We start from the raw sequence: 24038 nt of genomic DNA, 5'->3' as shown, positions 1-24038 counted from the left end.
AAAAGAACATAATTTAGAGGAAAAAAGTATGTTTCATGTCCTTGCAGAAAGTACTGCAGATCTTCAAACTTCATGCAATCTGTGAGCATAATTATTTCATCCGTCTCAATTTTTATGAATTCAAGACTTTACATTAGCCTAGTAGTCTTCACTGTAAGATGAAATTCGTGAGTGCTAGTTGTGTGAATAATTTCAGCACGCGTTTTATTTTCGAGATGTAAAGAAATTAATTAATGGATAAAGTGATAGAAAAGCAAGCAAACAATAAGTATGTGTGAGATATCAAGAACTTATTTTTATGTTCTTCCTCCTTTTTATTGCAGTTCTTTTATTGCATGGTTTGTGTTTGGTACAGGAGTGGACACGTCATAGATTTTTAATAAATAGGGTAATAACCTGTTTTGTTAATGCTCAGATGGTATCTGTTGGGATAAGTATATGTTGGTGCTTGAGCTAGTTATGGTGTAATAACATTTTCTTATCTTGTGGTGAATAGGCATTAAGGCTTGATGTGGAAAATCAGGAAAAGCTACTTCTGCCTGAAAAACTAAATGAAATTATTATGGAAATAGAATGTATAAATATTCTCCCATATGCAGCAGAGCAGTATTTCCCACTTGGAATTTGATTAGAGCTGGTTTGAACAGGAGGCAGAGGAAGCAGGAAGAGAGGGAAGAACATTAGTAATTCTATAACCACGAAACAAACATTTAAATGCTCATGCCATTTATATATTAAATATTAATATTATATTTAATAATTAGGGCATGAGCAGAGTTTGTAGGTGAATGGACTCTTTTCTAAATCTTTCTGTAGCAAGTAGTAGAACGGATAGATCAGATGTACAGCAAATACTTGGAAACAAGGATTTCTGTACGAGATGCACCTAAGTTATGTCATTTTGTAAGCGATGGGAGTGCTTAGGTTCACTATGCCCTGGTACTAATCTGTCTTTCAGTAGAAATTAAAGGATCATGAGGAAAAAGGAAAAGATAAAAATGATGAAACAATGAAGAATGAGATATTTTGGAAGTACTAGGAAAAGAAGGAATAAGTAAATAAAAAAGTCTAAGGACAAAAGGGAAATAAATAGTTTGGAATATTTTTTTAAACAGGAAGAAATATACCAGAATAAAATTTTGAACTTACAGTGAAATATAAAGGACAAAGACCTGAGCACATGTGAACAACTGAATTTTCTTTTGAAAGTAGAATTGTTTCACAGTATGTGCACGTATCAGGCAGGGAGCTGAGCTCAGTTCACAGCTGTCACTTAACTTTATATTCCCTTTGAATGTGCGGATAATTATTTTAAAATGTGTAGCAGAATTAGTTTATATGTTTGGTTTAAGATTGGAAACCAGTAGATATTTTTGTCTGCGCCTTACACGTTTCGTTCTGTCTTGCTTTCAGGTATTTGGGTAGGGGGGTCCAGGGGGTGACTAGAGCAGGTAGCTCCTTGCCAGTATCAGAGGCAGAAGGGCTCAGGGGTCCCGAGGCTGTGTCCTGGCCAGCCCCACAGAGCTGTGGGCTCCGAGGCGCCGCTGCCCGTGCGGGGACCTGTCGCGGCTCCTGCCGCTCCCCTTAGTCTGGGCTTACCTGCTTCTTTGTCTCGTGTTTGTGCTGTTAACTGCGTGCCTCGCTTTATTTATTTATCTAGTTAAAGCTGTCAAGTTTTATAGAATCTGTCACTCTTTAAATTCGAAATGAGTTATTAACAGCTGTAAGTTTGCTAAATCCATGTGTGTATGTGTAAAACAGTTTGAAAGAACTATTTTGTTTTCTTATTTATAATTTATTTAATCATGCAGCATATTCATGTGTCTGATCAAATTTACAAAAATAATTTATTAGTATTTTAATATTGGAATCTGTTTATTTTTATTTAGACAGAGATACTCTCATCTGGTTGTTTTTCACTCACGAGCACCAGGTACACTGAGAGTCAAACACTGCTGTCTTTCGACAAAGGCTTTCACTCTCAAATCTAGTGTAGTTTAGATTTCGGACAGCATCCTACCAAATTCCGGGTAGAAATACGAATGTGGATGGCAAGGAGTTGATAAGTTATGCTCCCTTTTTTTTTTTTTTTTTTACATCTTTTGAGCTTGGGCCAGAGTTGTCAGTCAGTGCTAATTACAACTGTAGTGTTACCACTCTGTCATCTGATGGATAGGACCATAACCTATTTTATAGCGTAGCTGACACAAGTAACACTTTTGGGTTTTATCAGTTCACAGAGCTGTGCTTCCCAGCATTTCACATCCGTACTATGCAAAGAGAGATTAACCTCTTGTACTTTTTGTTGAGTGCCCAAGTTATGAATATCTTACTGGATCACAGAGTTGCCTTTTTTTTGTTTTGTGTTGTTTTTAAATTAAGATTCATATATTGAGAGGGTTGGGGAAAAAAGCTGTACAGATTCATAATGTCATTTTTCTTCATAACCTATTTTTCTGCTTTCCTTGCAAATGTTTGAAATTACTTGGGTCAAAGATGCTTTGCCTTTAGTCGCTAAGCACGAGAAAGCCCCAGTCTAGACCTCTTTGGTGTTATCAGAAATCTAAAAACTTGAAATGGACAGATCCTACTTAAAATGCTGTGATCTCTTAGAGTGTCCATAAAAGCAGGCTTGGTTGCTAGGAATGACCATTTCTGCACGTCATTTTGGGTGAATTTTTTTGCCCCATATGGATAAACCTTACAGGTCCTATATATATATATGTATGGAGAACATCCCTTGTCTTCAAAGTCGTGTGCTGTGTGAACCAGGAATTAAGAATAATTCAAGTACATACATCAAATATAAAGCCATACTGGTCTTATCAGTGGTCTCGAGGTTTTTTTGAGCATCAGAGAATACTCTGTGCTTTTGGTTGATGGCGATTTTGGTATGCCTGCCTTCACCACCGTACCATGATAATCTTCCTTCAGTGTATCTTTTCCTGAAGACACCCAGATATGGATAGATCTCTGTAGCTGTGTCATGGTTTTGATATTTCAGTTTCAACTATAAGAAATTAGAATTAAAAACAGCGTCACATAATGTGGGGTGAGTAATGATGAAGGAGAGAAATCTCTAGCAGTGCCAGATGCAGGACATTTTCTAAACTACTGACTGCAGGTCTGACTGCATGTGCAGCAGTGGCAAAACACATTCTGTGTTGGATACTAATAGGAAAAGAAGATGTCATAAAACAAGCACTGCTCTTCGTGGCAGTTTTTGACTTGGGACACCTGGTCTAGACCACCAGCCTTGTGCCAAGGAGTTTGGTGAGCGTGTGTAACTTGAATGGTTTGTATTTCTAAAAAAAAAAAAATTGGAAGTGTTAGTAATGGGAAAAATTTTATGGTTGGCATTAGAAAAGATTTTCATTTCTCTAAATTAACTTTTAGCACGTGAAATAATCTACCTGGTGCACTTAAAATTGCTGGGATAATCTTTGTCCCTTTGCCACAACAGGAAAATTACAGTTGGCTGCTGAAGAAAAATAAATTAAATCATTCAGGTTTCTTTCATTTTTGTCTTCCAGACACATTTTTTTCCTTGTTGTTGTTTATTGATATTTTAATAGAAACATTGTAACACTTGAAAAATGAAGACTAAGAAGGGGAGTGATGTTTTTACAAGGACTTATTCCGAACCTAGGAAGATAAATAGCTACTTGAAAAATATATGGAGGTGAAGGAAATGGGAAGAGAGATTGATCAACAAAGAAAAGCTGGAGCTCAGAAAGAGGAAGAACTAAAAAAAAAAAAAAAAAAAAAAAAAAGGCTGAGTTGGAGCTTGTGGCTAGCTAGGAAGGAGTTAAGGTTGGGTACGTATCAGTGGTTAATGAATGATTAACATAAAATGAGTGGCAGTGTAGCTATTAAGAAGGAATAGCTGAATGATCTCAGGGTTTGGACTGCTAGATGTGGGCATGATTTCACATTCTCCAGTGAGAATTCTTCTGTAATGGAATCCAGTCAATAGCTGGAGTGACACAGGGGAAAGACCCAGTGTGGTCCTTTGATTGTGATACTGTGAGGCACAAGCATCGTTGGTTGTTTAAAGGAGGAAAACAAGAAAAAAAACAAACCCACAAATACAGGGATGCTGTGAGAATGCAGTAGGAAAGTTGCTATAGGTAAGGAGTCCTTAATGTGGAGTAGGTAAATAGCTTATAACTGTATCTCCCTTTTTAGGAATTACGATACGAATGGGTCTTTAAAATCTTTAACAGAGGGCAGAATTTGTATGACAAATAATTGAAGACTAAGTACACAGTGATACCTGCTTTTTCAATGCTTGGTGTACAACCAGACATCCAGAACTTTGGTTCTACATCTTGATATACTTTTAAAAACAAATTTATAGAAGCTTTTTCTAAATCCTCAATTTGCTTTCAGAATGAGCCATCTCCATTTAAATAAACCATAAATGCCATTTTTTTTTTTATTTCAAGAGGTAAGAAAATACAAACCCAGATTTAAGGTATCTTACCATAAATGGCAGCCAAAGCACAATTAAAATTTTTAGAAGTTTCTGTATTTCTGTAGTGAACTTTAAGTTACTTTGTGCTTTTGCATTGGTTCAAGCAGAGCACTGTCTTACAAACTGTGTGTTTTCAATAACTATATTTTATTCCTGGTTTATTAAAAAGTTGATTCGGGAGTAGGCTGTACAGAGTAGGTCTGAGAGGCTGATGCAAGATGATGTGTATCCGTCGGATCCGGCTGGATATAGGCAGTACTTTGTGTCTTATTCTCAGAAATGTTGACTTGGCGTGTACGCATTTAACAACTGACAAGACACTGACGGCTTTTACAGCACTACATTTAATTTACCTTGAGGAATTTCTCTGTTCATTCATTGTAAACAGTAATATTCAAAATAATCTTGGAACAGTTAGAGGAAGGCTGAAATACTGATCTCCAAAGTCTGCAATTGGGCACCTTACCTTCAGGAGCTTTTTAATAATTTTCCATAATAAAGTCCAGTTTGCTGCATATCCTCCGATATCTCTCCTGAGTGTTTTAGATTTACATCTTTCAGATAATCTTTTCTATCACTAAATGAGTAAGAATTACACAATTTCATAAGGTATACAAAAGTAATTAATTCTGCCTTATATTCTCTGAAGAGACTGAGGGACTGGGGATGAACACACAGATGTCATATTTAGGGTGCTAGTTAGGAACGGGGGAAGGAATCAGTGCAGTAAATTTGTAATCAGTAACTTGCGTTTATTTTGAACACCGTGTTTGTAAAGATTTTTGCCATGTGTTTGAAATTCAGAATATGGTTGTGGATAGCCCAAATTTGGGACAAGACCATGGTGCTTGGGAGACTTTTTTTTTTTGTCTCGGTGGTTACAGATACCACAATAATTTCCTTAATCCCTGATAAAAACCTTTAGAAGCAGTTTTCAGAAACTATAAATAGGAAGTTAGTGTGTTAATATACCTTTGTGGCTACAAGATAGCTGTTGGGGAGGGGGGTTAATTAACTCCCAATTTTTATTTATAAGACTTGTGTTCATTCCTGAAATAAAAAAGCACACATTTGCATTTCTGTAATACCCTCATAATGCTTAAACTGATGATACTTGCATTTCTGATGAAAGTCTGAGGTGGTGTTCCATAGTCTGAAGGGAAGGACAATGATTTTAAAATCAGAAGGTCTATGATGTGCGTAAATCTCTCTGAAAGTTTTCATGCATGTCTACTTTATTAGCGTTTGGAGGAAGCCGATCCCCTTAAAAGCGTAGTGAGAGGCATGGGAGAGGACTCCTTCTCAGAGTTTCGTGTTTGCCGTTTCTCATTATAAGAGCAGAAAGGTTGGGTTCCTGAATCTTTTTCCTTATTTCTGAGGGCTTTACATAATTCTCAGGAGTTGGAGAATTTTAATAGCAAATAGGCCTGGAAAAAAAGGACTGACTAATTTTTTACAGCCACAGGAAAGACTGTATGATTTGTTGAATGACTATTTCATACAGGCAGTGCTTTTCAGTTCTTTTAGCATTATTGTCTGTTCTTGGACCACTTGGATTGGTAGAAGTATGACTACACAGAGATATTTCTGTTACTCTGTTCGGTAGCCGTTCCTTATCAGACTCACGGATTGAGTAATACTTTTATTTTGCTTGGCTGCTCTTTCTGGCAAAGGAATATGGGGGGCTTGAAAGAGAAACTTCTTTCAGTAACTGTGCTCGTGGTTTGTGGAGTTTGTGCTGCAGAATCTTATTTGTAGCTTTTCTGAATTTAAGTGGAAAGTAAGTCATTCTACTGGAACCAGCAGCTCAGAGATTTGAAGGTGAAGATGATTAGCTGCTCTGAAAACTGGTTTAAGGGTTTTATTTTCTTTAGTATGGGGATTTTTATTTTTATTTTTTTTTTCCTCCCCTTGTGAAGTGCCCCAAAATATTTGCAGGCTATACAGGTCCTGCAGGAATCTGCTTCACACTTTTGAGGTGGTTGTTATCCTCATCTCCGGCGGTCTGAGGAGGAGTGATCCTGTTGGACTCCGGTGTTCTTCAGTGCTCTGTCAGTGGCAGCAAGCTCTACAACAGTATTTATAAGTCTGACTCGCAACTAATCTAGTGTTCAAGGAATACTTCAGCCATTCTATTATTAATTATTTAGATAACACTAAGCGTGTGCTAGACAGCTTTTAAGCGCAGAGAAAAGCCTCTTGTTGGCCTTAAGCTCTGTAGCATCCTAAGAATGTAAAGAGAAAGGGTGGGAAAAAGGATGATTGCTGTTACGTGGGACCTGAATACTTCAAGTGTTTGAATTTCATGCTCTTGCGACATCTATTTGATCAAATTATAAAGGGCAAAGAAAATGGCAGAGGCAGAAGTACAGGAGGAGGAACGAAGGTGTCTCAGCGCTTCTCTGCTTGAGTGGCAGTGAGTTTGTTCAATAAAGAAGAGATACAAGTAGCAAAAACTTGTCTCCTTAAAATGTGTGTTAAGTTTCAGACTTAGGTTTTTATCATGGATTTCATTCCGGAGTCTGTAAACTCATGTGACTGGTTTGAAAGAATCTTTGTATGTGCTGGGCTTGGAGTTTTCAGGTTCACTTGTAATTACACTTGTAGCATGCCAGATTTACTGATGAAATTTAGTGATGTAGACCTAACGCATGAAGACGTATTTGTTTATGAGGTTTAGTTAGGACTTGGACATTAAAAAGTTCTCGTTTCCCGCAGCTGGCTGCTGAGTGCAGTGAATTTTAGGAAATACACCGCTGCCCTCTACTGTGCAGCTGGGAGCATAACAAGGAATGAGTTTGCTTACCTTGTGTTTGTGTAATTTTCTGTACGTGTTTGTATACAGTCTTATGGTAACATCAATGTTTATACACCTGCAATAGAGGATTCTAGCTTTAATTGTAAGATCAATTCAGGTAATGATCTGTATAATGTTCTTTATTTTTACCCGTTTTTCTTAGCTAACATATCAATATGGACTCTTTTACTTTAAATGATCTGCTATTAGTACAAGAAAGTATTGCTAGCCCCATGAATATTTTTGCTGTTAATTCACAAACAATTTGTTTTGTCTCTTTTCCTATAAACTGTTTTTTTTCATCCCATTCTTGGTGTAAATAGTAATTTCTTTTGCCTGTGTTTTTTCCCTTCTCTACAAGCACGCCTTTCATATAATGATTGAGGTAAGATGCATTGATATTTGTTCATGGTTATGGAACTTTCTGTGGACATGTAAGAAGTTGTTTTCTTGTGATTTTTTTCCATCTTTTGGACAAGAAACTTGTAAGCATGCGTGGTTTAAAAATATGGTTCGTAGCTTTCTTAAAATTTACTCTAGTTTCACAGGCTGTCAAGTTAAGTGTCTGCAGGGATCGATAATGAAATACACAGGGCGTAGTCGGTTTGTGGTTCTTCATCTACAGACCAGCTCGTTGGTGTCACTCCCACCCTAGTGCCGTGTGGTACGAGCGGTGGTCGGGGCTCCGCTGGTACGGCGTTGCTGGTAGCCTTGCTCTCTGGCTGTGGGAGCGGTCCAGCCGGCACGAACCGCGAGGCTTACTGCCGTGGGCTGTGCTGGATGTAAATGGCACGTCCTGCCCACCTCTGTCCTGTCTGTGGGTGTCTGCTGTCATCTCCCACCTCTGGAATGCCTGTAACTGTTTGAGATGTGTGGTCTTCGTGTTGTGACTCTGCGTGATGTGACGGTTTTTTTTGTGATTGAGGAACTTGGAGAAATAGACTACCTGAAGAAAAATGTTTTTTCACTATTAAGTCTCTGCTTTGACTTTTTTTCACTGACCAGAGGTGATTTTTACTTCCACTCAATTGCTGATACTTCATGTGAAACTACAAATAACTGAAAACTGTTAATTCAGAAACTTTGTTATGACTGCTAGGCTTTTAAATTTAATATCGAAAAAGTAAAGATTTGAATTGATATGAATGCTCAATTTCTGTTGTCTCTGTAGGCTGAAATGTCTTGTAAATGTTATTTAGAAGAAAATAGAATGCTGCCATTTAAATGTTTTCCTGAATATCTTGCATCTGTAAAGAGTTTTCAGAGTTACTTCTATTTGTATTACTGTTTTGCTTCGAATGACATAATTTCAGTTAGGGAAGAAGGTGAAGTATCCTGCTTACAAGTAACTACTTAGCTTGTATTACTTTGGGGAATGTGTTTGCAATATAAGATAAAATAGAGGGTTTTACGGGGTGAAAAAGAAATGTAGTTTGATACAAATCATGGAGTCAATTTTGGAGTAATTACGAAATTTAAGAATTCTGACTCCCTTTACTGTATTTGGATCTTCACTTGACAGATGATCTGGCTGAAAACGAACCAATCCCAAATTAGAAAGGGAGGAAACAACCAAGATAGTCATCAGAGTCGTTCAATGAGAACTTGCCAACCATGTTCACAATAATACCTGTAGAATAAATGTAACCAAAGGGAAATATTGCACCCTTTAACAAGGGAAACTTGCATGTGCTGTCGAAGTTTGAGAACTTTTTTGTATTTTGGAGTCAGGAAAGAAAAATGCATCTATGCACAACCCCATTTAAATAATTGGTCTTTTTTTCCCTTTGCACATAATGAATCACCTGGTTCGGTTGCTGTATGAGAGACAGGAGTGGAGATCAAGTGCTGATGGACTGCGTGGGGCAGATCTTTAAACATTCTGTTCAGTTGGTCATCTTTTTAATGGATTTGTAGTTTCATGTTTGTTAAGTGTCTCTGATCTTGAGAACCATTCTTGAAAACACTTAGGGAAACCTTTTTCTGGAAGTTACCATTCTTTAATGAATATTTTTCTCTGTTCCTTTTCTGGTATGACTCGTATGCGCTACCTGACAACTGGCTGCAACTCCCAGCTATAAAAAAACCAGCACGTTTGAGATTTGAGAACTTTACAGTGTACTGTATAACTAGATATCCGTGATTTTGAGATCACCATACAACCCTTACGGTTTTAATGATCAATGGCTCTGAGCTGTAGGAAGAATAAAGCTTGGTTGTCTGAGTATTGTGCGTTGTTTGTCCCAGTCAGATCAAGTCCTTTTTGCCGACAAAGCTGCTCCTGCTTTTCGTCTGGCTGTAGATGATTGTGCAGCAGGATAAATAAATAAATCAAAGCTTTCTGGCAGTGTAGCACACTGCCTTGATTTGCTGTGTGGTCAAACAAGGACCAGCATCAGTCCAAGGGGAAGGGGTCAGGGAAAGCTCGGGAACGGGAAATTGGGCCCTTATTTTTTGACAGCTGTGGCAAGCTGTTAGACTAATATATCCGCATTACAGCTTTACTTGCATTGTATCGCCGTCCTTGGCGCCACAGAGATGACTTTAGAAAGCCATACACAAATAATTATGCCTGTGGCATGTTAAACATTTTTGCTTAGAAGTAGAGCGAGCTGAAAATCTTCTGAAGGAATGTTTCTGTATAAAAATAGTACCTGTAGTTCTACAGTAAATGCCTGATGACTTTAATGAAGTTGTTTAGAAAAAAAATCAGAAAAATAAGGATAACTGTTCTTTTTAGTGATGTTAACAGAATGAAAGTATACTTTCCATTTTATTTTGGGTTTTGTTTTGACTTTTGTATGTGGATGTGTGTTGCTTCTTCATAAGAAAGCCGGAGGTTTTGAATGCATAGAAATGTTTCAACGCAGAAAGGAAATGTGCAGGGAACCACAGGAGGTTGCTGTACAAGGCAGTGGGAAAATACTTGGAAATGCCAGGATTTCCTAGGAAATTTGCAATTCAGGTATCTGGAAAGTAGTGTCTTTGGCCTAACGTGAAAGGAAGAAGCACCAATTTTTGCTGGCCAGTTTTTACTGAGGAGTTACTGCCTTCTCTCATGATAGATGCTGTAATCTTTTTCATCAAACCTTTGAAAAGTGTTAAGTGGTCATTTGCTTGATGGTTGAGAAAAAAAAAAATTGCGTCCTGTGCTTCAAAATACCAACAGATTATTTGAGTGGAGGGTATGGAAAGGGAAGGGAGTCGTCGTAGCCACTAAAGCAAAGTGAGATTTGATTTTACTTCCCACAAATTGTTCTCTTAATTTGGGCAGGTCGTTGGGCTCAAAACTTTAAGAAGTTGTTCGAAGGCCTGATCTTAAATCCCCAGATGCTACACAGTGCTCAGGATTCTTAAAAATGACAAGGGTTGGGTTTTTTTTTTGTTTTTTTTTTTTTTATAAATTCAAGTAGGCTTTTCTGGGTAAACTTGGGCATCTTGTTTTGCTCATAACTGTCACTATTACAAATTGAGGACAGTGATTTCCCTGCTGCCAGAAATATTCCTGAAGGGCTTTGGCACTGAATGAAAGGTGGCACAAGAGGGAAAACTTAACTTCATTTTTTTTTTTTGATGTAACAACTATAAGCATCTGTCACTGTCATGTTTGTGAAAGGATTTAATACTTTTTTGTGTTTTTTGGTAATGCGCCTCTAATTTGTTTTTCAGACATATTTTCTTTTATAGTGACTAATTTGTGGAATTAGGTTACAATTTCTTTAAATTGCTATAAATCTATCTCTATGAAACTTGTTTGTTTTTGAAGAATATACTTGTTTCTTCATAAGAAACAAGGGAATGGTAGTTTATTCCTGCACTTGAAATACTCAAAACCTGTTGGATACAGAAGCACTTGTCTCCATTCTCACAGCAGTCAAGTATACTGAAATCCACAGTTGTTCAGAAAATGTCTTTAACATGCACAAGACTTGTGCGTTGCTAGCTGAAGTGCTCAAATACTTAACTATTGAGTGCTCTCATTTGTTTTATAGAAGCAACTGCTCCAGTGTTTTTCATTCTTTCTCTTTAAAACAGCATTACAGCAGTGACTGGGGGGCGGGGGGTGGAATAAAGATAAGTGCATGTTTCAGAGATTTTTCTTGAACAGTAGACTTCAGGATTTGTTGTTTTTTGGTTTTGTTTTTTTTTTTTTTTTCTTTTTTGTTCTGCAGTGTGGTTATCACTTAAAAGCGATACCTACCTTTCATTCGTGCGTTTTTATTTCACGTGTAATATTGAGACTTGTGGTACAGTTTTGTGGTCTCCATAGACCTGCACTGCTACCAAAAGCAGCCCTTCACCCTCTTCCAATCTGTGACCTAGCAGTCTGCCCCCGTGGTTTCATCACTGGCACTGACGTTTTCAGTTCTCTAGTAAATCAGACTGAGGAACAGGTTGGGGTTTAAACTTATTTGGGGGGGGGGGAACGGACATGGAAGGAAAGTAAAGCTGTTTCTCACAGTGAGAGTGTTGGTAATTCTGATTGTGCTTAGTGACCACTACACACCAGAACTTGACTTGTTTTCCTGCAGAAAACAAGGATCACACAGGAGAGATCGTGTTTTTCTGGTTCTGTGCATAGGGTGATATTTGTTGATGCAGAGGCAGATGTAAATGGGTCTGATGCGTTTGTTTATGGCAGGGAAGAAGCTTTATGTAGGTACATGCTAATCCAACAGGGTAGACCGGGGAGAAAAGGACAGCCCAGAAAAAAACACCTCTTAGGCAGTAAAGTTAAAAATCTACTTATTTTATGCAGATGACGTGTATGAGATATGTAAGAGATAAAATAGAAGATACTCAATAAGCTGTCACATTTTCTTTCCCAGAAAGGGAAAATGTTCAGAACTCTAGTAAGTCTGGTGATTAACTGCACAGCTGTATAGAAGCTGTCTCACTTCCAGTTGTACTTCCCAGATTGTGGAGTTTTAATTGAAAAAGGAGTTACTGGGCTAGCCCCTCAGTAAAGTAAGATATGACGAGATAATCTCGTAAATGTAATTCTAGTTCTTTTCCTAGGGTTCAGCCGAGTACTTCCATTTTAGTTATGTATTGCCTAGGGACACGAGCAGAAGTTTGGGAGCAGCAGAAGTGGATCGGGAGGTTGAGGCACCATTGGCGTGGCTCAGAGCTGACTGTAGAGATGGTGATGTTTGGTTTCCTGTGCCAAACATCTGCACTATGCATGTGGTTCAGTGGTTTCTGAATGAAAAAAAACGTTATTTACATGCTGGGAGACCTTGTAGAGGCATGGCCTGCCTGTGTATTGGTTTATGAACTTAGGTCCCCAGTAAGCAGTGGAGTTTTTGAGGCAGAGCTGTGCTGGTATCTCTCAATTGTGAGAACTGAACCAGTAACTGCAGACACTGAGGGGGTTCACTTGGGCTCTGCACTGCTGCCTCCAGCCAAACTGCTGATGCAGACGTGTTCAGCTTCCCACCTGACAGCTGAGTGACGTGGAGGTGGACTTGGTGGCTGTGTGGAGTCAAGTCAGCAGGCCGTTGAACTGAAAGATTAGACAGGTCACATGTATGTCAAGCGAATGAACAAAACCCCTTAAATGTATCAAAAGTGCTCATTTTAATTCTCTTTTAAAAAAAGTAACAAGTAAAGCTTGATTATTCCTTGATTTCTGCTGTGCCTTTAAGCCTGGTTAGACAGATTTATACTGTAACTGCTGTTATGCTGTAGCCTGCACATCAATTCTGAGCATGTCTTACTGTCTTATTTTTCTTTCCTGTGGAGAAGGGTTTCTGGTTTGTTTGGGGGAATTTGTTGCAAGAGGGTTAGTGACATGATACCAAGTGCCTTTCAATTTACAAGCATTTATTTCTAGTGCTATCATCATAGATAGCACATACAATAGCAAAATTAATGTATTTAACCTGATTTTTCAGGATCCTGGACCACCACCACCTTCACCACTGATGGGTTTGAAGCCATTGCAGTTACTAGAGATCAAAGCTAGGGGAAGATTTGGTTGTGTATGGAAAGCTCAACTACTCAACGAGTATGTCGCGGTCAAAATATTCCCTATTCAGGTAAGCAGAAGTTCTTAGTGTCCTGTGTTGCCTGTAATAAAGGAAAGAAAGCATAGTGTATGCTATTAACATTTTGAGACTGATTATTTAGAAGTTACAGATGTTTAGACTAACAATATTTGTAGTCTATACACTATGCTTTCTTTCCTTTAGGTAGTAAATCCTGACTTGACAAAAAAAGAAAATTTTAGTCATTTTGACAGAACATTTACAGATGCACACTAAATTGTAGGAGGAAACTTTTGTTGGAGAAAGTACCTCTTATTCTCACCGTTGTGGTGTTAACTTGGTTTGATGTGTTCTTTTGTTTAAAGGACAAACAGTCATGGCAGAACGAATATGAAATTTACAGTTTGCCTGGAATGAAGCATGACAATATTTTGCAGTTCATTGGTGCGGAAAAACGAGGCACTAGCATTGATGTTGATCTCTGGCTAATTACAGCATTTCATGAAAAGGTATGTTTAGTTCTCGTGTAGTTTCTCTTCTTTCTATGCTTATGGCAGAGGAAGAACAGCCGTAGAAATTTGTCACAAATGTGAACAGTTAAAACATAAAATATAAAATACTTTTTGCTTACTCTTAGATTATCTCTTTTCATTGGATATTAATTTATTTAAATTTATTTTCAACCAGCTGAGGAAGTTGTCATCAGTCTTTAATAGAGGAGTTGTTTTAGAAAACAAACACAAATTCATTCTACTTTTTTTCTTTTTAGAATGTGTTTTTCTTTCTTTTGGTTTTTTTTTTTTTTTTTATATTCTCCATCTAAACCTGCCTAAATTAAATCAACTCCCTCTGGCAGAGATTGCAGTGGTTTATTTTTGTTTTACTTGTGTAAGTTGATTTGAGTTTATAAGAATGAAGTAATGCATATCAATTCTATTGTGATAACCACAGTAAGACACATAAATATGTGTAATTAAGAATATGTATACAAATGCATGTAACTCTCACAGAGATGTAAGTACAAAGAGGGGAAAGAAAAAAAAAAACTAAACAAAAAAAAGCCCACTCCTCCCTTAAATTTAGCACTGCCACAGGCAGAGGCATTAGGAAGGTGTTGCCTGTAGCAGATTTGAGAAAATATAAATCTGTATAATGTGGGCATGCTAATGCATGGATCATATTTCTGGTATTAAGTGTTACATTCTTCATTCTGGCATTTTTGTCCCACTTCTACCTCTGCTTTAATAATTTAGAAGACTAAAGCTATCCAGCTACTTACAATTTTTGACAGATCTTCACGATCAAGCAGATGATATCAAACTAATTTGCCTTTCTGAAAGGTTATTGCTGTTTTTGTTTGGTTTTTGTTGAAGAGTTTTAAAAATCTTGTTATTGTTGGAAAGATGGTATCTGAGCTGGCTCTAATTGATGGAAAATATGAATTTTTTGATTTTATTTTTGAAATGTAGCCTCTACACTTTGACAGCCCTGTGTTGGTTTTTCCCTTTTGTGTTGGCTTTGCACACAGCAACGTGTGACACAGTGACATCTCAGAAACTGGATAATATGTAAATCCATGAAAATGGGTGTATAGAGTGGGCTGTCGAAGTGAGCTTGAAGAGAAGAGATTTATGTTGAATAATTTTTACTTCACATTATCTCTTTATTCAGAGTGTGTATTTCACTCTGAAACTCTGTTGTGGAACTGGAGTTCGCTGTTGTTGGTCCATGAGACGAGACAGCCTGTCAATTAAAGGTCCTAAAGAGTGGTCGTACACAGTGCAGCAAGATTCTTGAAGGTGACTCTAACCTGCAATTTCCTGTGCCTGGCAGATTATGAATCATGCTTGTGAAAGCAGGGCTGTCTTCAGGAAGCATTTAAATACCTTAAGCCTAGCTCCCGTTTGTGACACTGACAGTTCAGCGCAGTTCGTCGTCAGGTGTGCCGGTGAACGCGAGTTTGCTGCACTGCTTGCTTGTTGCTGTGGTGTGGAGATGTACCTGGGTTCTATTCATGGGCTACAGTTGGTGGAAAGGTTAATTTTTTGTTGTTTAAACTAGCAGTTGTTTGCGTATGTACATGTATAATTACATGGTCTGTCAGAAAACAGAGAAAGGCAGACACGCATATTGTGTTCTTTAATGGCAGAGGCCATCTAGAAGTTTTCTTCATTAATAAAAGAGAATGAAATTGATCTTGCAATTGTTTTTCTTTTTTTTTTGCTGTGCAGGGTTCACTAACAGACTTCCTCAAGGCTAACGTGGTTTCTTGGAACGAGCTGTGTCACATCGCTCAAACTATGGCTAGAGGCTTGGCTTACCTTCACGAGGATATACCTGGGCTGAAAGATGGACATAAACCTGCCATCTCACATAGGTATGGGATATGTAAAATACTTCCAAGTGATTGTTAGTATTTAACTTTGAGCTAAAGGATATGAAATGTGGATAGACAGGAAGTATTCAGATAATTACTCTGTAATACCTTCCTTCCAGAATTACAGAGAGGCTTGTAAGAAAAAGCTGCTCAGCCTAAGCAAAAATCTAGCTGATGGTTTATAGAACTTGGTGTGGTGGTTGTGGTTAATGTCATAAATTCTGGGTTCTATACAGTTCATTTTTAAGTACCCTCTGCAGTATATGAAATAATTGGCACTATAGCTATTTGAAACCAACCGTTATGTATAGAACTTCAAGTAATACTGAATGCCTTCAGACAGAAGCGTGTACTGTAGGTGGTGTTATGCCTGTTGTTGAGTGTAATTGCTGGTTTTTTAATGAGGTAAGTATAGAAAGCTATCAGTGGAAGTAGGGAGCTGAAATGACACTGGTAACCAGAATGAAAGATAGGCATCTAGAGTAAGAGAACTACAGGTTCTGCAGAATTTGGTATTTTGTGAGCAAAACTGCTTGCCTGATGGTAAATGGGGGAGAGGTGCACACAGGACGATGGGAATCCCTGGACTGAGGCCGTTATCTTCTGTTTCTGCAGGAAATTGCGTACCCCTTGTTAGAAACAGTCAAGATTGATTTTTCAAAGTGTTTTTGTTTCCTATTATTTAAACAAACAAAATGTGGTTGTAGTTAAGTATGTGATAACTACATTTTAATTCTATTTCTGTATCATATGTGCTTTTAAATCTCTATGTATTTTAAAACTAAGCATAAAATTATAGTTCCAGTTGCTGTTTTGTATACTTCCATAAGAATAAAGGTGTGCAAGTGTACTCCTAGGTTTTATTATTATTTGTTTGTTGTTTAAATAAACTGCTTCTTTATAATTTTCTTGCTTTTCATATTATTATGTTTGTTTTATTGTGTTACTGTTTCCTTAGAACTTTATGTGGTAGTTGACATTCTAAATATTTATTTTTTTTTCCCTTAACTTTAAAGGGACATCAAAAGCAAGAACGTGCTGCTGAAAAATAACCTTACAGCTTGTATTGCTGATTTTGGTCTAGCTTTAAAGTTTGAGGCTGGGAAGTCTGCAGGGGATACACATGGACAGGTAAATACCGATTTATTTACATAACGATACAACTGTTAACTGCATGTGAATGGAAATCGATAGTTTAGGCGTTCTGCTTGTGCAGGGTACTGTATCATCAAGCTTATTTTCGGTGACCTGTAAGGGATGTAGCAACTTGTGCTTACTTCTCACAGGCTGAAAATTAAACAATTCTTCAGGTAATTACAGATCACAGCCTTCCTGCCTCCCTTCCCATCTCATTACATGGCATCTCTCCTTCCTTGTTTTCATTCTTCCTGGAGGATCTGGACAAGAAAGAGTGGTCTTGCTGTATCTTCTTCATTGTTCTGAGTTCCTGTTCAGAAATCGAGGAATCATGCTGGCAGCCGGTTTCTAACTTTCTGACCTAGCAACAGTCACTTTCCTCAAGTGACAACAGTACTCGTGAAGCACTTGTCATTCAACAGAAATTGTTTTGATACCATGCACTTTTGAAATAACAAGTTTGAGCTTAGAGCATTACGGTTTCTGGAAAACTAAATATATTTCATTTTAGGCAGAACTTCACAGTTTGTGGTTGAGTGACAAAAATAAAACCCTTACAATAAGATTATAAAACCTCAGTAATGCTGCTTAAGAGAAACATAGCTATTACTGTGAAGGTTTAAATGATGGAGTAGACCTTGTTCAGACATCGTGTAAGTTCTAATTTTGTCACATGACATCATTTTATCATTGGTCGTAATTTCATCTGTGGTCGAAAAGACTGGGTATCCTCAAAGTTTTCGTTTAATAGCAAGTTTTGTGTAAGGGATTTAGTTGCATTTTGGTAGCTAGTTTTCCTTTGGTATTTTTATTACTGCTTCTGTCATGGGGAGAGACATAAGTACGTTTCATTAAAAAATAAAAGAATTAAAACATTAAAAGAATTAAGCATTAAAAAAAAAAATAGTGGTCTTCCTGTAATCTGGAAGAAAATAATAGAATCATAGAATGGTTTGGGTGGGAATGGACCTTTAAAGGCCATCCAGTCCAGCCCCCGTGCTGGGAGCAGACACATCTCCAACCAGATCAACTGGATGAAATAAGGAACGGTGGTGACAAATATGTTGAATTCTTACACGAATCTGTTGTTTTAAAATATATTCAGACTTTCCTACTCTGTAAGTATCCTGTACAGGGCCTAATCTATACGATTGTTTCTAATTCGTCTTACCTACTACTGAATATAAGAATACAAGAATCCTCCAGTATTTAGTTCTAAACAAGGATAGCCATGGCTATTTTTATTCTGTGACAAAAAATAGTACTGGTCTACAGTATCACTATAATCAGCACCAGCTGGAGTGGTGATTGTGGTCGTGTTGATTCCTAGTGTATAAATTGTTATCCTTTCCTGTCTCCAAGGTTGGCACACGAAGGTATATGGCTCCTGAGGTACTGGAAGGTGCTATAAACTTCCAAAGGGATGCGTTTTTGAGAATAGACATGTACGCCATGGGATTAGTCCTCTGGGAGTTGGCGTCACGCTGTACTGCCTCAGATGGTAAGCAACGTATTTGATCTATGGAAATATTTAATGCCATTTGTGAGAGGTGTATTTAAAGCAAGAAATAGGAAGGTAGATTATATATATGTAACAAAATATAATGAGGGTGGTAGTCTTGTGGGGAAATGAGTGAAACACCAACATCATGTAGTCTCTTCATAAACTAGTCTGTTCAGGGTTTGGCATCCCAGATAGAAGTTTTCTGGTGGATGGATAGATACCTGTTGCGTTTTTTCTGGTCATGGTAAGGAAGAGAGAATTACTGTGCAACTCCTAGCCTAATACGTTTGATTTCTTCTGAGTTCAGCCTGACATTTTCAGTGCCTGTCGATTTATTGCTTGTTTTCATAAACAAAAGCTCAGATGAGCTGAACCTTGGTAACAAAGATATCCCACCAGCACCTGCTGATAAGTTGGTGTCTCCTCCTGTACGCCTTAGCGTCTGGACAGTGACCTGTCTTCTAGTTCTGCCTGTGGAAGGTGTGCGTAGACTCTTACTGATGTCGGAGATTGTTCCCAATATAGTAAGGGAATGCAAGGCTAAAAGACACAATGAATTTTCATAGGTCTGCATACATTTTATTACAAAGAATTTTATAATCATGGAATGGTTAGGGCTGGAAGGGACCTTCAAAGGTCATCTAGTCCAACCCCCGTGCAAGGAGCAGGGACATCTTCAACTAGACAAGGCTCAAAAATGTTTGGGAGAAAGCTGCATTTTCAGTACAGTTTGTAAAGCAGCTAAATTCAGCTAAGTAAACACAACAGTTTCGCTTGGGCCTGTGATTCTGTTTGTCGGAAAGCTCTCCGGTGAGAGCCCTAGGCAGTGGCAGACATCCGTGTAAAAAGCCAGGATGAACTGGAGATCTCAGCAGCTCGGCGCTGCCACGCAGTGCTCTTCTGCTCCAAGCAGTGCTTTTCTGCCTCAGACATTCCTCGCGCAGTAGAAGCCACTGGGGAGACTTCACCCTTTTAAAAATGTTAAGCTGTTTACTAACAGGATCGACACAATCTTGCACAAGTCTCTGAGGTAGCCCCGCGTTCTGTATGGATTTTTTCGTGCCTCGGTGTACCGTAAAACAACTAAATCTTACTAGAAGTGCATCGTAGGTCTCTCTATGCGGTCTGTTGGTCAGCGTACAAAGCTTGTCCCTCTGATTCCGCTAAGGACAACGCTTAGCCTCCAGCTTTCCTGCTCTTGTCCTGGGCTGCGTGGGCTGGAGGAGGAAACTTGTTACGTTCGCAGAGAGGTGCAGCAGTTCTCTTGCAAGCTTGGTTTTTGTGGTATTGAGAACATTCACAAGTGGCTGCCGGGCACCTGCTTGGTAGTCAGATACCAGGAGAGCCAGCAGATTTGAAAGGAGGACGATGATTTCTCTTACCAAAGCTACGATTTGTTGGAGGAGGCAGGGGAGAGGCTGTGGATCCAAGAGCCTCCCTCCGCCCTTGTGTTTCCAGGCTTTCAGCTGGAAGGGAGCTGGGCCAGGAGCTGCGCTTGGCTGCCGCTCGTGGGAGAGCAAAGGCTCGTAGCTCCTGAAAATGCCACTGCTGCCCAGTTACAGTCATAGACATACCACACTTCTAAGATACCAGCCTTTTTTACCCTTGTTAAATCAAAACTGGTCACTTAACTTTTTCTTTTTTTTATCTAGGCCCAGTAGATGAGTACATGTTGCCGTTTGAAGAAGAAATTGGCCAGCATCCCTCCCTTGAAGACATGCAGGAAGTTGTAGTTCATAAAAAGAAGAGACCTGTTTTAAGAGAGTGTTGGCAAAAACATCCTGTAAGTAGTTATGCAACCGAGTTCTTCAAAGTTCTGTCATGCTTTGAATTTCAAATTTGGTTATGCTGTGTTGTGTTCATAGTGCTGTCTTTTAGGAAGAATTTAATAATTCTCGTAAGAGTTAAATGGACTGTTAACTAATACGTTCTTGATCTTAAAATATTCTCTCTCATCTTGAGTGATTTGAAAGTGAATTATTTTTTTCACCTTTTTTGGCGACAGAGGAGATTCTTGAGAGTTATTTTTGAGTGCACATGTTAAAAATGTTTTTAAGAAATTGTAGTCTTGATTTACTACAGGAATGCTACAAACTGAATGCAAAAACGTAGGATAAGCAGTGTCACGTGAGGAATCTCTGATACCAGTTAGAGAGGAACGGTGTGCTTTCCTGAGCTGGTTTATGGCTAGGGACTTGCAGTAACGCCACTGCTTTTTCCTAGCACTGGTTTTGGGTTTGGGTTTGTTTGGTGTTTTTTGGTTTTGTTTTGTTTGTGGTTTTTTTTTTTTCCCCCAAAAAATGGGTTGTGAGAAACAATAGGTGACACTGTCAGCAAGAAAAATGAGATGATGTTACCATCTGCTCCTTGTAATTAGCATATTAGCTCCGTGTTACTTTGGAGAAAAGTCAACTGCTGACAGATACAAATCCCCTTTTACCGTTGGATTTCTTCATTGAAGATTCATTTGATCACTGGAGAACTCAACCTCTTTTAGCGCGAGATGGTTTAAAATACCACGATGACTTTACCAGCAGACAGCAACATGGTATGGTCAACAGGATCTGCTCGTGATTGTGTATCTTCTTCAAGCAGTGCGAAATGAAGAAGCTGTGAGGCCCCAGCTGACACACTAGGTCTCGCAGCAAATGTGGCACAGCTTCCTGGTCGACAGAAGGGTTAAAATTTGGCAGGCCTGCCTTAAAATGCAGTTTGCTGTTAGGATTGCTGGGTGCCTCCACCTTCCTAAAACTTGCTGCGAACTCTGTGTGCTGTTATTTTTGACGTGGCTTTGTTTGCTCGCAGGGAATGGCCATGCTTTGTGAGACAATAGAGGAATGCTGGGATCACGACGCGGAAGCCAGGTTGTCAGCGGGTTGCGTAGAAGAACGGATTATTCAGATGCAAAAACTAACTAACATTATAACCACAGAGGACATTGTGACTGTGGTCACAATGGTGACAAATGTTGACTTCCCTCCCAAAGAATCCAGTCTATGATAGTTGCACTGGTCACGCGTCTGACCGCCAGGACTCTTCGCTGGAGCTGCTACAGCTGACGGGACTGCTCACGTCGTTACTGTTTTCTGTGTGAAAAGAATGGTAAGTCTCTCCGGAACGTCACCAAGAGGTGGTTCTCCTCTGTCTCCCCCTTCCTCCTCCCGAACGTGGATCCATGAGACTTTCTGCATTCCCTGCTCGCACCTGAAGGACGTGTGACTGAGAAACGATAACGTGCTGTTAAGGAACTTAAATGAAGAATACGGACCCGTACTGGCTAATCGAGCGTTTTAAAAACTGACGTCAGATTTCTTAATACCTGTCAGAAGAGACTAATTCCTTAAATGAACTACTGTTATTTTTTTTAAATCAAACATTTCATTTCAGATTTAAAAAAAAAAAAAAAGGGTAACTTGTTTTTATTGCATTTGCTGTTGTTTATAAAAATGACTATTGTAATGCCAATATGACACAGCTTGTGAATGTTTAGTGTGCTGCTGTTCGGTGTACAGAAACAAAAGTAATCAAGTGGGATATAGCAAAGAGGCTTCCAAGTATTACTTAACCTCCCTCAACAAGGTATACCTCAGTTCCACCTCCGCTAAATTATGAGATTGACAACACTAACAAAATTTGAATAATAAATTGATCCGTGTTTTGTAAATGATGTATTTCAAATTCACTGTGTTATTTAAAAAGGGTAAGCTATGCTTCATGCCAACAGTAAATGGCCATTCCTAAAGCAGTGTTTTTAGCCTTTTCTTGTACTAGCTTGTTGTGTATAAAAAAAAAAGTGCTGTTTATTGAAACAAAGATTTTTCCTTCCCGTTTTAGTTTAAAGCTTTTTCTCTTACCTCCATTTCCCAGAATATCTCATACATTTATTTAACTGAATACTATTTAGGTTTGCTGTGTCTGAGGAATATTTGAAAACTTAAGCATGACTTTTTTAATTTTCTGTGAGCTGTGACACTGGAAAGCTCTGAATTCTTGTTCTTTTTTTTTTTTTTAGTCTTTTTCCTATTTATGTTTGTGAAAAGGTCTGCCTAGCGTGTGTTCTGTTTCACTAAACAGTCTGCAGTGGGTTCTGTATCACTGTTCAGGATCACCTCAGGAAGCTCGGTTACCCCAAATTCCTTGCTCTCCGCTTTGAGATCAGCGACTTCCCTCTGCTGAACGCTTGGTGCCATCTTATCAGAGTACTGCTGAACGTCTGCGACGCGCGGGGCTATCCTGGAGTCACCCGAAATTCTGGCCACGGGTTTCAGACGAGAAATGCTTATGGGTTTCAGGGATAACTCAGTTACGCTTACGACTTAAAATATGCAATGACAGTTCAGAGGTAACGAATACCAGTGGCTGTAGCGGACTCCCAGAAAATGAGGAAAAACATTGAAATTGCTTTCACAACTCCAGCGTTCTCTCTGAGTGTAGGAAGTCATGCCTTATCTTCAGATTACGAAGTGACTGGTAGATAGGTGCCAAAGTGCTTCGCAGAAGTTCTGTTCCACTGCATTCATCTGATGCTTTACACACACTTACCAGTAAAATAAATTTTGTAAGCCTCCAGAGTACAGACCCGCCACTCTCGCCAGCAGTGTGCTCTGCATTGACTCATTTTCTTTGTTTTCACACCAGGCATTCAGAGTCTTTTGAAAGAAGCTTTTAATGTTGTGATGAGGGGCTCACGGTGAGTGTTATCTTGAAAACTGATCTGCGCGGCCGCGAGCTGCTCTCGGTTTCACCTGTACATCAGCTCAGTCTGCGGGAACGATAAGAGGCGTTCCGGATAACCACCACCTGGGAACGGCCCAGCTTGCCGCCCCGCACTGCCTGACCCGCTGTCCCTCACCTGTGGCCCAAGGGTCTGGGTAGCCTTGGTACCGTAGGTGTTCAGCTTGGCTGGAAAAAGAAAGAAATCTCATTTGTGGCCGCTTCTTCGATTGACACTTCCACTTTGCTTCCATTTTTAATCCAGGGCCGTTACTTTACGTGCACAGCAGGACGTGAATGTAGCTGCTGAGTTGTGAACAAATCAGAATCTGCTCGTACTTCACTGCAGACCTCTGCGCTCCCAATGAGTTTGAACCCCTTTACTGGCAAAACTGGAGTAAATGCAGGTGATTTAGTAGGAGATTTGATGGAAAAATGGGTCACATTTGCAATGTGCATCAGCGGTGTGGTACCCTTTAACCCCCGGCTGGCGCGGGTTCTTGCGGCAGCGGCGGGGATGCTGGTGTCGCTCGTACGCGTCACAGTGCAGACGCCGCAGGGCACTCTCTGTCCTCGTGTCAGGAACGGGTGTGCTAAACCTGCCTGTGGGTGTCCCTGCCTCTTTAAATACGGTGCTGCTGCCAGGGTCCTGTTTTGTAACAGCCTCGCTCCGTGTCCCTGTGACACGGACGCTCACAGTATCAGTGCTTTTCAATGGTAACAGCGACGTCACCCTGTCCTGTGGCGCCGAGGAACAGCCAGGCCCTCGCTCTTCGCTTTTAGCTACATCTGCCGACGCGGTGACTCTTGGCGTTGCGTTAGAGGGTGAGAGGTTTCAGTATCGCGTCCTGCGGGACTCTATCACAACTCCGCGTCCCGGGGCGGTTCAGAGCAGAGACCCTGTCTCGTAGCTGTTGGAGTTGGTGAACTAGCGCTGTCCTTTGGCGCAGAAGTTCTGTTCCACCAGGACTGAAATCGCCATCATGAATTCCTGCCTTCTACGAGATGGGGAAAAGCCGGTGCAGTGTTCCAGTGCCAGCTCT

At 39.5% G+C, this 24038-nt stretch overlaps 1 protein-coding gene across 2 annotated transcripts in view; it reads left to right on the top strand.

The window, feature by feature from the left end:
• Positions 1–22028, top strand: part of ACVR2A (activin A receptor type 2A) — a 65088-nt gene extending 43060 nt beyond the window's left edge. The window contains exons 6-13 of one of the 2 annotated variants that reach the window (XM_086750325.1): positions 7636–7659; positions 13172–13315; positions 13630–13773; positions 15496–15641; positions 16658–16772; positions 18141–18279; positions 19935–20065; positions 21088–22028. In XM_086750325.1, the coding sequence (XP_086606451.1) occupies positions 7636–7659; positions 13172–13315; positions 13630–13773; positions 15496–15641; positions 16658–16772; positions 18141–18279; positions 19935–20065; positions 21088–21282 (1038 nt within the window). In that variant the 3' untranslated portion in view covers positions 21283–22028. The remainder of the gene's footprint in view (positions 1–7635; positions 7660–13171; positions 13316–13629; positions 13774–15495; positions 15642–16657; positions 16773–18140; positions 18280–19934; positions 20066–21087) is intronic. The other variant, XM_086750326.1, reaches the window with a different exon arrangement.
• Positions 22029–24038: the final 2010 nt, after the last annotated feature.

The sequence above is a fragment of the Chlamydotis macqueenii genome, chromosome 6 (assembly GCF_036417535.1).
Source record: "Chlamydotis macqueenii isolate bChlMac1 chromosome 6, bChlMac1.mat, whole genome shotgun sequence".
Classification (NCBI taxonomy): domain Eukaryota; kingdom Metazoa; phylum Chordata; class Aves; order Otidiformes; family Otididae; genus Chlamydotis; species Chlamydotis macqueenii.
The sequence above is the reverse complement of the archived record's forward strand: the minus strand, read 5'-3'. Positions and strand labels throughout refer to the sequence as shown.